The 14,543-nt window shown below is 43.5% G+C and overlaps 1 protein-coding gene across 2 annotated transcripts in view; it reads right to left on the reverse strand.

Moving 5' to 3' along the window:
* The window catches only part of LOC120027583 (protein AF-10-like), an 87,391-nt gene that overhangs the window by 44,320 nt on the left and 28,528 nt on the right, over window positions 1-14,543 (reverse strand). Inside the window, exons 8-11 of one of the 2 annotated variants that reach the window (XM_038972562.1) lie at window positions 13,023-13,115; window positions 8,212-8,307; window positions 7,716-8,040; window positions 5,878-6,564 (exon numbers count right to left, since the gene is read on the reverse strand). In XM_038972562.1, the coding sequence (XP_038828490.1) occupies window positions 5,878-6,564; window positions 7,716-8,040; window positions 8,212-8,307; window positions 13,023-13,115 (1,201 nt within the window). The remainder of the gene's footprint in view (window positions 1-5,877; window positions 6,565-7,715; window positions 8,041-8,211; window positions 8,308-13,022; window positions 13,116-14,543) is intronic. The other variant, XM_038972563.1, reaches the window with a different exon arrangement.

Raw genomic sequence — 14,543 nt, forward strand, 5'->3', positions numbered from 1 at the left:
TACCATCATAGTAGACTATTACATGTTTTAATAAAGCACTGTGAATTTACTTTATAACATAAGCCTACTAATTTTTTATATTGTGTGATGTCGCGGTAACAAATTGGTGCGACCAAATCATGGGCTGGTGCCAGCAACTGAAAAACTGTAGCACCAGTACCAACTGGGGAAAAAAATAATCTGGAGCCCTGCTACAAGGGGAATGTCCTCTGTATGGAAAAGTTGGAATATTGTGAGAAAAATGTTTACGGGGCCAAATGCAGGGTACTGTGCACAACTCGCTATTCAGATAGGATGACATTTTTTTATTGATTTATTTGTATTCATTATCATTTGTTTTATTATTATTATTATTGTACATCATTGTTATTATTGTAGGCCTATTTATTAATCCAAACCAAGTCTTTAAATATGAAAAATGTGTTGTTTCATTCCGTTGAGACATTTGTTGGCTACATTAAGCTTGATGTCTTTTTAATTGTGTGCTCCGTATTTAGTTTAAGATGGGTTATAAGTAGGCCGTTGTAAAATAAATAAATAAATATCCTTAGCCTATTGCGGTCATTTGTTGAGTATGGTAGGCACTATCCTTTCTTGGCAATTGCTGCAATATAGCCTGTCCAAAACTTTTGAGAAGGCTTAAACCGGTTCACAAGTGTTTTGTGTCATTCTCTTGAGCCGCCTTCTCTTGCCAAATTAAGTTACAACTGTAATGTTGTGTTTGCCGCAATGAAACATGCTGCTTGTATTTTCCCTATAAACAATATCTTGACTTACACTATATAGTGCATTCAGAAAGTATTCAGACCCCTTGACCGTTTCCACATTTTGTTACGTTACAGCCTTATTCTAAAATTTACGAAATTGTTTTTTTCCCCCTCATCAATCTACACACAATACATCACAGTGACAAAGAAAAAACAGGTTTAGACATTTTGGCTAATTTATTAATAAAATAAAAAACTGAAACAATCACATTTACATAAGTATTCATAACTTTACTCAGTACTTTGTTGAAGCACCTTTGGCAGCGACCACAGCCCCGAGTCTTCTTTGGTATGTTGCTACAAGCTTGGCACACCTGTATTTGGGGAGTTTCTCCCATTCTTCTCTGCGGATCCTCTCAAGCTCTGTCAGGTTAGATGGGGAGCATCGTTGCACAGCTTTTTTCAGGTCTCTCTAGATCGGGTTAAAGTCCGGGCTCAGGCTGGGCCACTCAAGACGGCAGGTAGCCTAGTGGTTAGAGCATTGGGCCAGTAACCGAAAGGTTGCTGGATCGAATCCCCGAGCTGACAAGGTAAAAATATGTAATTCTGCCCCTGAACAACCCACTGTTCTTCGGGAGGCCGTCATTGTAAATAAGAATTTGTTAACTGACTTGCCTCATTAAATAAAAATATAAAAAAATTAATAAAAGGACATTCAGAGACTTGTCCCGAAGCCACTCCTGCGTTGTCTTGGCTGTGTGCTTAGGGTCGTTGTCCTGTTGGAAGGTGAACCTTCGCCCCAGTCTGAGGTCAGAGCAGGTTTTCATCAAGGATCTCTCTGTTCATCTTTGCCTCAATCCTGACTAGTCTCCCAATCTCTGCCGCTGAAAAACATCCCCATATCATGATGCTGCCACCACCATGCGTCACCGTAGGGATGGTGTCAGGTTTCCTCCAGGCGTGATGCTTGGCATTCATCAGCATTTCATCAGACCAGAGAATCTTGTTTCTCATGATCTGAGAGTCCTTCAGGTGCCTTTTGGCAAACTCCCAAGCAGGCTGTCATGTGCCTTTTACTGAGGAGTAGCTTCCCTCTGGCCACTCCACCATAAAGGCCTGATTTGTGTAGTGCTGCAGAGATGGTTGTCCTTCTGGAAAGTTCTCCCATCTATACAGAGGAACTCTGGACCTCTGTCAGAGTGACCATCAGGTTCTTGGTCACCCCCCTGACCAAGGCCCTTCCCCGATTGCTCAGTTTGGCCATGCGGCCAGCACTAGGAAGTCTTGGGTGTTCCAAACTTTTTCCATTTAAGAATGATGGAGACCACTGTGTTCTTGGGGACTTTCAATGCTGCAAAAATGTTTTGGTACCCTCCCCCAGATCTGTGCCTCAACACAATCCTGTCTCAGAGCTCTACGAACAATTTCATTCGAGCTCATGGCTTGGTTTTTGCTCTGACATGCACTGTCAACTGCAGGACCTTATATAGACAGTTGTGTGCCTTTCCAAATCATATCCAATCAATTGAATTTACCACAGATGGACTCCAATCAAGTTGTAGAAACATCAAGGATGATTAATGGAAACAGGATGCACCTGAGCTCAATTTCAAAGGGTCCGAATACTAATCTAAATAAGGTATTTCTGTTTATTATTTTTAGTACATTTTCAAATATTTCTAAAAACCTGTTTTTGCTTTGTCATTATTGGGTATTGTGTGCAGATTGATCAGGGGAAAAAATAATTTAATCCATTTTAGAATAAGGCTGTAAAGTAACAAAATGTGGAAAAGGGGAAGGGGTCTGAATACTTTTCCAATTCACAGTATATACAAAAGTATGTAGACACCTCTTCAAATGAATTGATTCAACTATTTAAGCCACACACGTTGCTGACAGGTGTATAAAATCAAGCACACAGCCATGAAATCTCCATAGACAACATTGGTAGTAGAATGACCTTACTGAAAAGCTCAGTGACTTTCCAACAAGTCAGTTCATCAAATTTCTGCCTTGCTAGAGCTGCCCTGGTCAACTAAGTGCTGTTATTAACTAAGTGCTGTTATTGTGAAGTGGAAACATCTTGGAGCAACAACAGCTCAGTCGCAAAGTGGTAAGCCACAAAAGCTCACAGAACAGGACCGCCAAGTGCTGAAACGCGTAGCGGGTAAAAATCATCTGACCTCGGTTGCAACACTCACTACCAAGTTCCAAACTGCCTCTGGAAGCAACATCAGCACAAGAACTGTTCGTCGGGATCTTCATGAAATGTGTTTACATGGCAGACCAGCTACACACAATCCTAAGATCACCATGCGCAATGCCAAGCGTCGGCTGGAGTGGTGTAAAGCTCACCGCTATTGAACTCTGGATCAGTGGAAACGCGTTCTCTGGAGTGATAAATCAAGCTTCACTATCTGGCAGTCCGACAAACGAATCTGGGTTTGGCAGATTCCATGAGAAGGCTACCTGCCTGAATGCATAGTGCCAACTGTAATATTTGGTGGAGGAGGAATAATGATCTGGGGCTGTTTTTCATGGTTCAGAATAGTGCCTCTTAGTTCCAGAGAAGGAAATCTTTACGCTACAGCATGCAATGACATTCTAGACGATTCTGTGCTTCCAACTTTGTGGAAACATATTGGGGAAGGCTCTTTCCTGTTTCAGCATGACAATGCCCCCATGCACAAAGAGAGGTCCATACAGAAATGGTTTGTCGAGATTGGTGTGGGAGAACTTGACTGGCCTGCACAGAGCCCTGACCTCAACCTCATCGAACACCTTTGGGATGAATTGGAACGCCTACTGCAAGCCAGGCCTAATCGCCCAACATCAGTGCCCTAGTTCACTAATGCTCTTGTGGCTGAATGGAAGCAAGTCCCCGCAGCAATGTGTCAACATCTAGTGGAAAGCCTTCCCAGAAGAGTGGAGGCTGTTATAGCAGCAAAGGGGGAGCAACTCCATATGAATTGCCCATGATTAAGGAATGAGAAGTTCAACGAGCATACTTTTGGTCAAGTAGTGTACTTTTGATATTACCCGAATAAAGTTTAAAAACTTTTGTGAAGGTTTGGTGTGATGTGGCTATTAGCCTATTATACTGCAGGCCTATGATATGAATGCAGTGGGAACATGTGCTCCAACTGACTTCGACAGTTGAACTTGAGGTGAGGAAGAATGTTTTAGGCCTACCAGAGTCCTATAACAATATAATGCTCATCTTTATAAAAAATATTCTAATTGAAAATGAATGAATTTGCCTCCTTCTGTACACCTATATCTGTATAGCAGACACAGTAGCCTATGTGACAAGTATAAAGAAATGCATGTCGGTGTCGTAGCATGCCACCGGCATATCTCCATCTCTCTCTCTCTCTCTCTGTGGCTAGGCCTAAACTTCTCTTCCTTTATATATCTTTTTAAAAATATTAATATAATAGAGCCAATAGGCCTATGCATGCAACGCCCTGATTCATTTAGTGCTCACATTTCATAGCAGCTGAACCGTGAAGTGGATAACTATTGTTTTAGGAAAGTAAAAACCAATAAAATAGGCTATAAATTTTTGCATATGCTACAAATTGAAACACAAAGATGGGTTTTTGTAATTAGTTTTAAGGACACGTAAACGTCTCATTTGGCCAATATCCCTCGTTTATTGATGGCCCTGGCTGCGTTGGTGGACACTGGACGGCCTAATGGGTTACACACCCAATGCATATGGATGACCAGTAAACTTCTCAAATGTCCAATAAATGTAAATCTTCCCAGTCACTAGTCTGGCGCAGAAAACTCACACACACTCACACATTTAGCTACAGGTGAGGAAGGGAGAAGAAACATCGAGAGAGCCTATAAAACAGGAGAAGAGCCTATAGAACAGGAGAAGCACCTATAGATCCGGTAGAGGTCAATGAAACACAGACAGTGGGGGTTAGGACGACGCCGGATTGGCGCACATTCAACAAATCTGACAATCTGAAATCTAACAGAGTGGATAATCATCAAATCCATCATGATTGATGTATTGTAACAGGCCCACAAAGTGGTTACTAAAGTCTGACTTGGATATACTTGCCAATTTACGCTGCATAACATTTAGAAGTTGTTCCTTTTCAAGTTTAGAAGTGACTGCTAAACGCTAACTCCCGCTCGTATAAGCTGGTAGCATAGCTAGCATACAGACATCAGTGGTGTAGTCAAAGTCGTTTCTAACTGTAATGAAGTTGATTGGTGACGATGACATGAACATGTTTTGGGGTTGAAATCCATACAAGCATTATACTACGATTTTTACCATAACATACTGTGAAATACACATAAACAATAGCCTGAAAGTGGGCTAATTTTGCTGGGGATTTACATTGTTTGGTTTGAGATCTTTATCACATCTACAGAACAGGAGAGAGCCTACAGAACAGGAGAGACGGAAAGAGAGAAAGAGATAAGCTGTAAAGAGGAATGAAAGAGGACATGGTAGAAAAATAGAGAATAAAGAAGGTGAGAGAAAGAATAAGGGGAACAAATATGGTGATTATGAGGGATAGAGAAGAAAGAGAGAAGGATACTAAGAGACATTTCCTGCAGCAGAAGGGAACTCCAAAGCATTGACTCAGTTGCCAAGCAACAGAACACAAGATGAAACGCACTTCAGTGTGTGTGTGCTGGTTTGTTTCACACACACACACACACACACACACACACACACACACACACACACACACACACACACACACACACACACACACACACACACACACACACACACACACACACACACACACACACACACACACACACACACGTAGTGTAGTCCAGCAGGGTTCATAGCACTCTAACCCTCCTCTCTTCTCTAACAGTCTAATACAAGAGCTACTAATTGCCTGTTCAACCCTCCTCCCCTCCCCCCCCCTCCCCCTCTTCCTTCCATCTATCCTCTCATGTGCTTTTCTGTTCCCTCCCTCCCCTTTAACCCCACCTTCTCTCCAGTGCTGAAGCTCAATACTCTCCAGTGATTTCCTCTCATCCTTTCCTTTCCTCAGCTGCTTTAGGCAGCTCTCTATTTAGTCCACAGTTATCAGTCTCCACCATAACATTACACAGCTGCTGACACAAAACACTGATAGAATTAGTAATGAAAGACAGTAAGGTAAGTGTGTGTGTGTCCTACCGGTGCCAGAGGGAGTAGAGGTGACTCCGTGACATGGCAGACTGCCGTTCCTCAGTAGGGAAGGAGAATTCTGGATCCCAATGCTAACACCAACACCCAGCAGACCTCCTCTCTCTCCTACTCTCTCTCCTCCACCTCCTCCGGGCCGGCCTGGCAGAGCGCTGGTAGAGGAGGGGGACGGCGAGGCGGATGAGGTGGAGCAGAGAGAAGAGGAGGGGAGAGGTAGCGGTGCTGTGTGGTGCTCAGGTCCGTCTGTAGCCTTGTCGTCCGGAACACTGAAGCAGGGTCCGTATCGGTTCCTCCAGTTTCCTCTCTTCTTCTTCACCCCTTCTTCTCCTCCTTCCCCCATACTTGGCCCAGAGGAGGAGCCAGCAGAGGAAGAGGAGGATGATGAGGGGCGTTTGTAGCCGGCTGTGGAAGCAACGTTCCCCGTCGGCTCACTGTGAGAGTTCTCGTACAGTTTACCGCCAGCTACGCCACCAGGAAGTGACATCATTGATCCGAAGGTGCTGAGCGAAGCCATGCCCTCCGAGGCCGTGACCTCACTGGGCTTCACTAGGCAACGGCTGAATGGGGGCGAAGAAAAGGAGTCCCCACCTCCGGAGCGTAGCAACGGATCAGAGAAGCCCAGGAAGTCAGATGTGGGAGGAGTCAAGGTGGAAGACGTCTTATTGGACAGCAGGAGAGCTGTGAGAGAGAGAGGAGAAGCTGTTTGGAGACTAAAACACACACAAGCTAGGTTTCCAGCCAATTGGCGACAGATTTTCATGCGAATATTCTAAAATATGCATACAGAAAATATGCATATTTTCCCACCAGTGGTGTTTCCAAACAGAATCAATGCGTGATGACAGTTATTTTTCGCTTAAGTTTTCATGTTCAGAATAAACATAGAAAAGTTCAATGTGTTTGCATCACATTTTCAACTCTACCGATAGTTTTGTCACAAAAACTGTTGAGTGAAATAGCAAATGTGCCTACTCTGGCACATGCGATCTAATTAACAACAGTTTGCAGATACAGTGCGGGTAGGCTAGTGTACATGATGACTATTTACAGGTCAAACAGCAGTCAAGCATGGATCATCATGTTACCAGAATAAGACCCTCAATATTTATCAGAAAGGAGCATCACCGACACCGTGCACTTTCACCACCCTGTGAAGTTCATCTTTTATTTAATCTGTAGCCTAATAAACTGCATGCTTTCCTGGGTCGTAGGAGGACCACACGCCCTATCGTCGCATGACTCCAAGTTGACTTCCATATGATGGTTATTATATCAATATTTGTGCATAAAGGTGTTTTCACCGTCATTTCTCACATTTATTTTACCCCCACAAAAAGACCCCACCATGTTGAACAAACAAATGATCTGTCGGCATTTATAAAATGACACCGAAAATTCCTGTATCCACCACAGCTGTAGTTATTTTTATGACTTTACTCACATAAAAACTGTGGATGGAAAGGTGGTTACACACACACACAGATATGATAGTTATTATTTGCTTTCTTTCCCTCAGTCTCCTGGACTGTGACACTGTTTCCCCACTAGATGCCACTTACAACACGTCAGACCTCCAGACTTGACCCCTCGAGGCTGACACACACACACGCGCGCTGCCACAGGGGGCCGGGTTCAAGGGACACTCATGGCATCTGAACGCTTTAGTGTGTGTGCGTGGCGGAGCACACAGATTACAGCAGCCAGGGTCTAGCCAGGGAGACTTATCTTGGCCATACGCTAACTAACTCTGGCACTCTGGACAACATCCAACAACTGTCAGACACAGGCACGTCACAAACACGCGGACGTAAACAGTGCATCAATCTCACCTTGATGAAAGGTTCCAGTGGAGGAGGCGGCAGTGGAGGAGGTTGCCGTAGTGACCACAGCAGAGGGGAGGGACTTCCCAGGTGTGAGTGACTTGCGTCCGCGCTGAACACCAACCCCTTGGCTAATGCTCTTCTTGCCCTGTTTGACCTCCGACCCCGGTCTGCCTTCTGACCCTGTGGGGGGGCTGTCCTTTAAACCCCCGGAGTGCACCGGCACTTCCTGGAAGTTGGCGGTGGTGAAACGGGCAGCGCTGTCATCCAATCGCTTTTGAGAGGAGGCGGGCATAGCGGAGACTCCCCCACCACTGCTGCTACTGTTGTAACTCTGAGAGAGGGATGAGGAGAGGAGAGGACAGAAGAGACGAGAGGAGGAAGGGGAGTATGAGAGGTCAGTCCTGCATAATGCCTAACAGAGCTAGTCAATGTTCATTTGACATTAAACCCACAGAGTGAGACGGAGAAAGAAAGAGAGGGAGGAGAGGAGGAGTGAGCTCACCTTGTCTGAGGCAAGCATGAGAGTTGAAGCGAGGGAAGGGGAGAGCTCTAGAGTCTTCTTGTGTTTGGGTTTGTGTCTCTCCCTCTCTTTGTGTTTCTGAGGAGAGAGAGAAGGAATGGATGAGCGTTACGGAAGGACAAGAAAGCGGAGGATTAGACAGATGAGTGTCTGGGTTGCTCTGGTCCCAAACCTTTGGCACTGCTTCTGAAAGAGAAAATGAGAGCGAAAGAGAAGAGAAAGAGAAAACTGATCTTCAATTCACAGCCCCAGTCTGAGGTGAAAGGATAGTTATACTGCAGTGCTTAAAACAGAAAAAAGAGATTAAAATCTACAGACACTTGGTTTTCTGTCTTCTTGGTGAGAGATTCTACCCAACCAGATCCATGGTCTAAACACCTTAGAACTCAATTTACACCCTTAGCTACACACACCCTCACTCCTCTCACCCCACAGGGCCACACCACTGGCAGGTGTGAAAATATGCAGTGATCCTGTGAGACAACATGAGACTTAACATGCTACCGACAGACAGCACCATGACAACCATCGACCCTGGCCCCAGCATCCCTCCATCTTTCCCCTTTTCTCTCCACCAACCCTCTCTCTACCTCAATCCCTCTGTTGTCCTCCTGTCTTTTTCTTCCCTGTAGCTCCCAGGGTGTGTCAAGGCTGGTAGGTCATTGTAGCTAACTATACGTGTGTGTGTGTTTTTAACAGGGCAGGTTCCCGGGGATTCCCTTGTTGTTTCTCATTAACATTCCAGCGGTAGGTGTTGATGGACAGAGTTAGGCTGAGAGGGTCAAATGTCCAAACACACACACATCCACTTTTTCGCTTTGCACACTTGGAGAGACTCCCTCCTTATCAGAGCTGGAGACACAGAGAAAAAAGGGAGGGAGGGAAGAGGAAAACAGGGTAAATAATCCTCCCCAGCCTGGCAGGAATTCCCTTGGGCAGTTTCCTGCAGGCCCTCTGACCAGCCGGTGTGTGTGTGTGTGTGTGTTTCTTGCAGACTGTATGAGCGGCCTGTGGAAGGAGGCTTTTAGCCCCTTGTTATTTGGCTGCAGGGTTTGGGAATAGGTAGGCGCGCACGCACGCACACAGACACACACACACATATCTGAGCCTTCTGACCCCTGACCCTGGAATGTGTAGGGGGTAGGCGGGAGGGGGATGGGTCCTCTTGCTAATGCAAATCAGGCTGTGTGACAAAAGCCAGGGCAAGGAAGGGAACTAGACAAATGTGTTAACTCTGCTTTTTTCACACCATCCTCAATGCTTCAATAAAAGTATCACCCCCAAAAAACTGAGTTACAGGCTCACGCATGGGTCATATTCCAGTTGACTGACCATGTAATACAGGAGAATGCTCAAGGCACTCACATGGTATCGTGACAATGTTAGCTAAAAACTCAAGATCTCGAAAATATAATGTTCAGAAAATCAAATTGGCTTTTGCAGTCCAAAAAGAATACAATAAAAAAACTACCTACACCTGAAATACAAAAGAAGCAGGCAATTATTATTATTATCCAATCAGAAAAACACAATGAGGTGAAGCAACAAGGAGTGGGTCAATCGGGTGAGGGAAACAGACTTATGGAGTGGGTGACTTCCCCTAAAGTCATAAAAGAAGAGGATACATGGCCAGAGACCATGGTCCTGTTCATACACCTTAAAAAAGGTGAGCTCAGAAACATGACATCAAAGATAGTGGAGCAACATCCTGCTTACAGCCATTAACAACTAAATTCTTATCGACCGAGACTCATATTTATTGGCTCTACTCATTCCGGGCCCTCCCTCACTTGATGTGATACCCAACAGAGGCATTCTCTGCAGTTTAAATGTTTATTGTTGATTTATGGAAGCAGGAACTCCCCATACCGTAAACAAAGATGTCATATGCCTGGGTCTACCTTTAACCATGCACTTTCCTTTTTTCCTTCCTATATGTAATCACTGATCTAATATGGTTGGATAGGTGATTACACCTACAATGTCATGTCAGATCAGTGGTAACTAAGGAAGGAAGGATGCATGTGTAAGGTATTAGAACAGGCCCATTGCCAGAATAGAGAATCGATAACACTGGACAGAAAACCATACGCTCTCTCTCACACAGTAGTGGCGTAGTCGGATGAGTGTATGTCACTAACAGGACCGTGACTGATTAACTCTGACTGGTTTATAAAGTGTTGGTTTGAGACCGAGATCCCTGGTGTCTCACATGATCATTCTAAGGACCTAGGACAAGGGTGTCAAACACATTTTTTCCCCAGAGGGCCGCACGTACATTATATATATTTCTTCACCGTTAATATGAAAACAAAACGTGGTCTATCCATCGCTTTGTAATGTTTGATGCTCCCTGACTGTCTAGCTTTAGCTTCGATGACTGTTAGCAAGTTGGACAGAGGAGACTATAATTGTAGGTCCATTATAATTTCTACAGTTTCAAATTTGATTTTGTCATTTCAATGTTGATCGAGATCGTTTTTCTCTGGGGGAAAAAATAAATACACTGAACATCTAAAACTTTTCACCGGTAGTGTGTGTACACACACACACACACAAGTCAAAAGAAAGAACACACCTACTCATTCAAGGGTTTTTCTTTATTTATTTTTTACTATTTTCTACATTGTAGAATAATAGTGAAGATATCAAAACTAAGAAATAACACATATGGAATCACGTAGTAACCAAAAAAGTGTTAAACAAATTAAAATATATTTTATATCTTAGATTCTTCAAATAGCCACTCTGACTTGATGACAGCTTTGCACACTCTTGGCATTCTCTCAACCAGCTTCACCTGGAATGCTTTTCCAACAGTCTTGAAGGAGTTCCCAAATATACTGAGCAATTGTTGGCTGCTTTTCCTTCACTCTGCGGTCCAACTCATCCCAAACCACCTTAATTGGGTTGAGGTTTGAGGTGATTGTGGAGGCCAGGTCATCTGATGCAGCACTCCATCCCTCTCCTTGGTCAAATAGCAATTCCATAGCCTAGGGTGTGTTTTGTGTCATTGTCCTATTGAAAAAGAAATGATAGTCCCACTAAGCCCAAACCAGATGGGATGGCATATCGCTGCAGAATGCTGTGGTAGCCATGTGGGGTAAGTGTGCATTGAATTCTAAATAAATCAGACTGTCACCAGAAAAGCACCCCCACATAATCACACCCCTCCTCCCTGCTTCACGGTGGGAACAACACAAATTTGGACTCCTCAGACCAAAGAACAGATTTCCACCGGTCTAATGTCCATTGCTCGTGTTTCTTGGCCCAAGCAAGTCTCTTCAAAATTGGTGTCCTTTAGTAGTGGTTTCTTTGCAGTAATTCGACCATGAAGGTCTGATTCACGCAGTCTCCTCTGAACAGTTGATGTTGAGAAGTGTCTGTTACTTGAACTCTGAGAAGCATTTATTTGAGCTACAATTTCTGAGGCTGGTAACTAATGAAATTCTCCTCTGCAGTAGAGGTAACTATGGGTCTTCCGTTCCTGTGGCGGTCCTCATGAGAGCCAGTTCCATCATAGCGCTTGATGGTTTTTGCGACTGCACTTGAAGAAACTTTAAAAGTTCTTGAAATTTTCTGGATTCACTGACCTTCATGTCTTAAAGTAATGATGGACTGTCGTTTCTCTTTGCTTATTTGAGGTGTTCTTGCCATAATATGGAATTGGTATTTTACCAAATAGCGCTATCTTCTGTATACCACCCCTACCTTGTCACAACACAACTGATTGGCTCAAATGCATTAAGGAAAGAAATTCCACAAATTAACTTTTAACAAGGAATACCTATTAATTGAAATGCAATCCAGGTGACTAGCTCATGAAGCTGGTTGACAGAATTCCAAGAGTGTACAAAGCAGTCATCAAGGCAAAGGTGTGGCTACTTCCAAGAATCTCAAATATAAAATATATTTTGATTTGTTTAACACTTTTTTGGTTACTACATAATAGTTTTTCTATATACCAAATCTGGAGTCAACCTGACTTATTTGTTTTTAAAATTTAACCACTAGGCTACCTGCCGCTCCAAAATGGTTCATGAGAAGAATATCTTTAAAGTATTTTTAGCTAGCATATGTCCTAACGTGCATCTGTTAGGTATATTTGAATGCATTTAAAAAAAATCAAAACCATTAAAGACTGATGTAGAGTCTGACGTATGGTTCATGAGGAGATGATGATTGCAGATAATTTTGAGCAATAGCGTTACATATTCAAACAATGAGTTGTTAATAGTTTTCTTGTTTTTTTTAGATATCAATACCAAATTCTGTGTGGTTAATTTTAGGGACGTCCATGATAGCTATGACAAGTTTCAAGTTGAAAGGGCACTATGGAGTGGATTTACAGTGGTTTAAATGGACACATACCTTTTCGCCATCTTTTGACTAACCACTTAGCTTTTCTCAAACTAAGTTAAGACGTGTACCATGGGCCTACATAATGGTGTCATTTGGTCCTATTGTTCATGAGAATGTATTTTAGCTTTGCTGTGAACCCCTAAATCACTCAAGCCAACTAAATTAGCTAGGGCATTTATATCCTTAGCTGTGTCTCTGTGCTGTGTGTAGTTCCCTCTGTCTACAATGTGTGTGTGTGTGTGTGTGTGTGTGTGTGTGTGTGTGTGTGTGTGTGTGTGTTTGTGTGTGTGTGTGTGTGTGTGTGTGTGTGTGTGTGTGTGTGTGTGTGTGTGTGTGTGTGTGTGTGTGTGTGTTCAGATAGAGGGCGTATGGTTGCTGTGTCCGTCACAGTCACGTAGAAATAGAGATACTAGATGTTGGGGCCACCTTACCTTGTCGTCTTGGTGGTCAAGGAGTTTATCCGAACACTGAGAGGAAGAGTCACTAAGGCTCTGAGCCCTACTACCTCGGGCCCTGCTCCTTCGCTAAAAGGTAGAGAGGAACTTCACGTTACTAGAGTAGACCCAAGCTATATAAATACATGAAAGCTAACAAAAAAAATTACAAAAAAATAGACGGACAGAAGACCTAAGTTAAATAAAGACCAAATTAATAAATAAAAGCTAAATATAGGGTTTAATTAATATAGTAAAACAAAAATATTAACAAAGACTGATGCAAAATCAAAAAAAGACTGCTCCAAATCACCATTTCATGACACAGACAAATAAATGCATCTCGTTCTATACCACACGCACACTGAAGGGACCCTTCCCCTGTTCTACCTCAGACGCAATTAACCAGCAACAGACTATTTCAAGTTGACTAGATTTACCACCAATATATTCAATGAAAACAAACGTTGAGCTAGACCCATTCTTGTCTACTGTAAGAAAACATTCAATCTAGCATCCCGAGTGGCGCTGTCTAAGGCACGGCATCGCAGTGCTGGAGGAGTCACTACAGATACGGGTTCAATCCGGGCTGTGTCGCAGCCGGTCGCTACCGGGAGACCCATGAGGCGGCGCACAATTGGCCCAGCGTTTTCTGGGTTAGGGGAGGGTTTGGCTGGGATGTCCATGTTCCATCGCGCTCTAGCGACTCCTTGTGGGGGCCGGGCGCATGCACACTGACTTCAGTCGCCAGCTGTATGGCGTTTCCTCCGACACATTGGTGCGCTGGCTTCCGGGTTAAGAGGGCAGTGTGTCAAGAAGCAGTGCGGCTTGGCGAGGTCATGTTTCGGAGGACGCCTGGCTCTCGACCTTCGCCTCTCCCGAGTCCGTACGGGAGTTGCAGCGATGGGACACGATTGTAACTACCAACTGGATATCACAAAATTGGTGAGAAAAATGGGTAAAAAGTACCAAATAAATAAAAACACCAACATTATTTTTGACCACAAAGAGGAGTATTAATTTCAAAACATCAAAATGTCACTAGTCCCAACAAGACAAATCCTGTAAACGTCATTCATCAACCCATGTGACGTCTTATGAAATCCCTTCTAATAACATTGGTTTGTCTGTCCTTTATTCCTCATGCGTTTCTCATCTCCTCTATGCTGTACCAGCCTAATTACATCAGGCCATACAAAGCCATTCCACAGGTTCAATAGAACTACAAGCATTTATTTTCATGCGTGTGTGTGTGTGTGTGTGCGCTGAGCAATTATTGCTTTTTGAGGATGGTTCGGGTTCCGGTTCAGTTATTAAAAAATAAATTGAGGTTTTCGATTTAGTGTAGTTGTATTTTTTCTACATTAAATGCATTATGAAATAATGACATTAAAATTATGAGCTTTTTAATGGAAATTCCAAAGCAAAAAATGTTCAACATTCAGTTGACAAAACATTGAAAACATTCCATTGTCTCTGTCTGGTCCACATTGGGTAGACATCAATAGAAAATGAGGA

This window comes from Salvelinus namaycush, chromosome 33 (genome assembly GCF_016432855.1).
Source record: "Salvelinus namaycush isolate Seneca chromosome 33, SaNama_1.0, whole genome shotgun sequence".
Taxonomy (NCBI): domain Eukaryota; kingdom Metazoa; phylum Chordata; class Actinopteri; order Salmoniformes; family Salmonidae; genus Salvelinus; species Salvelinus namaycush.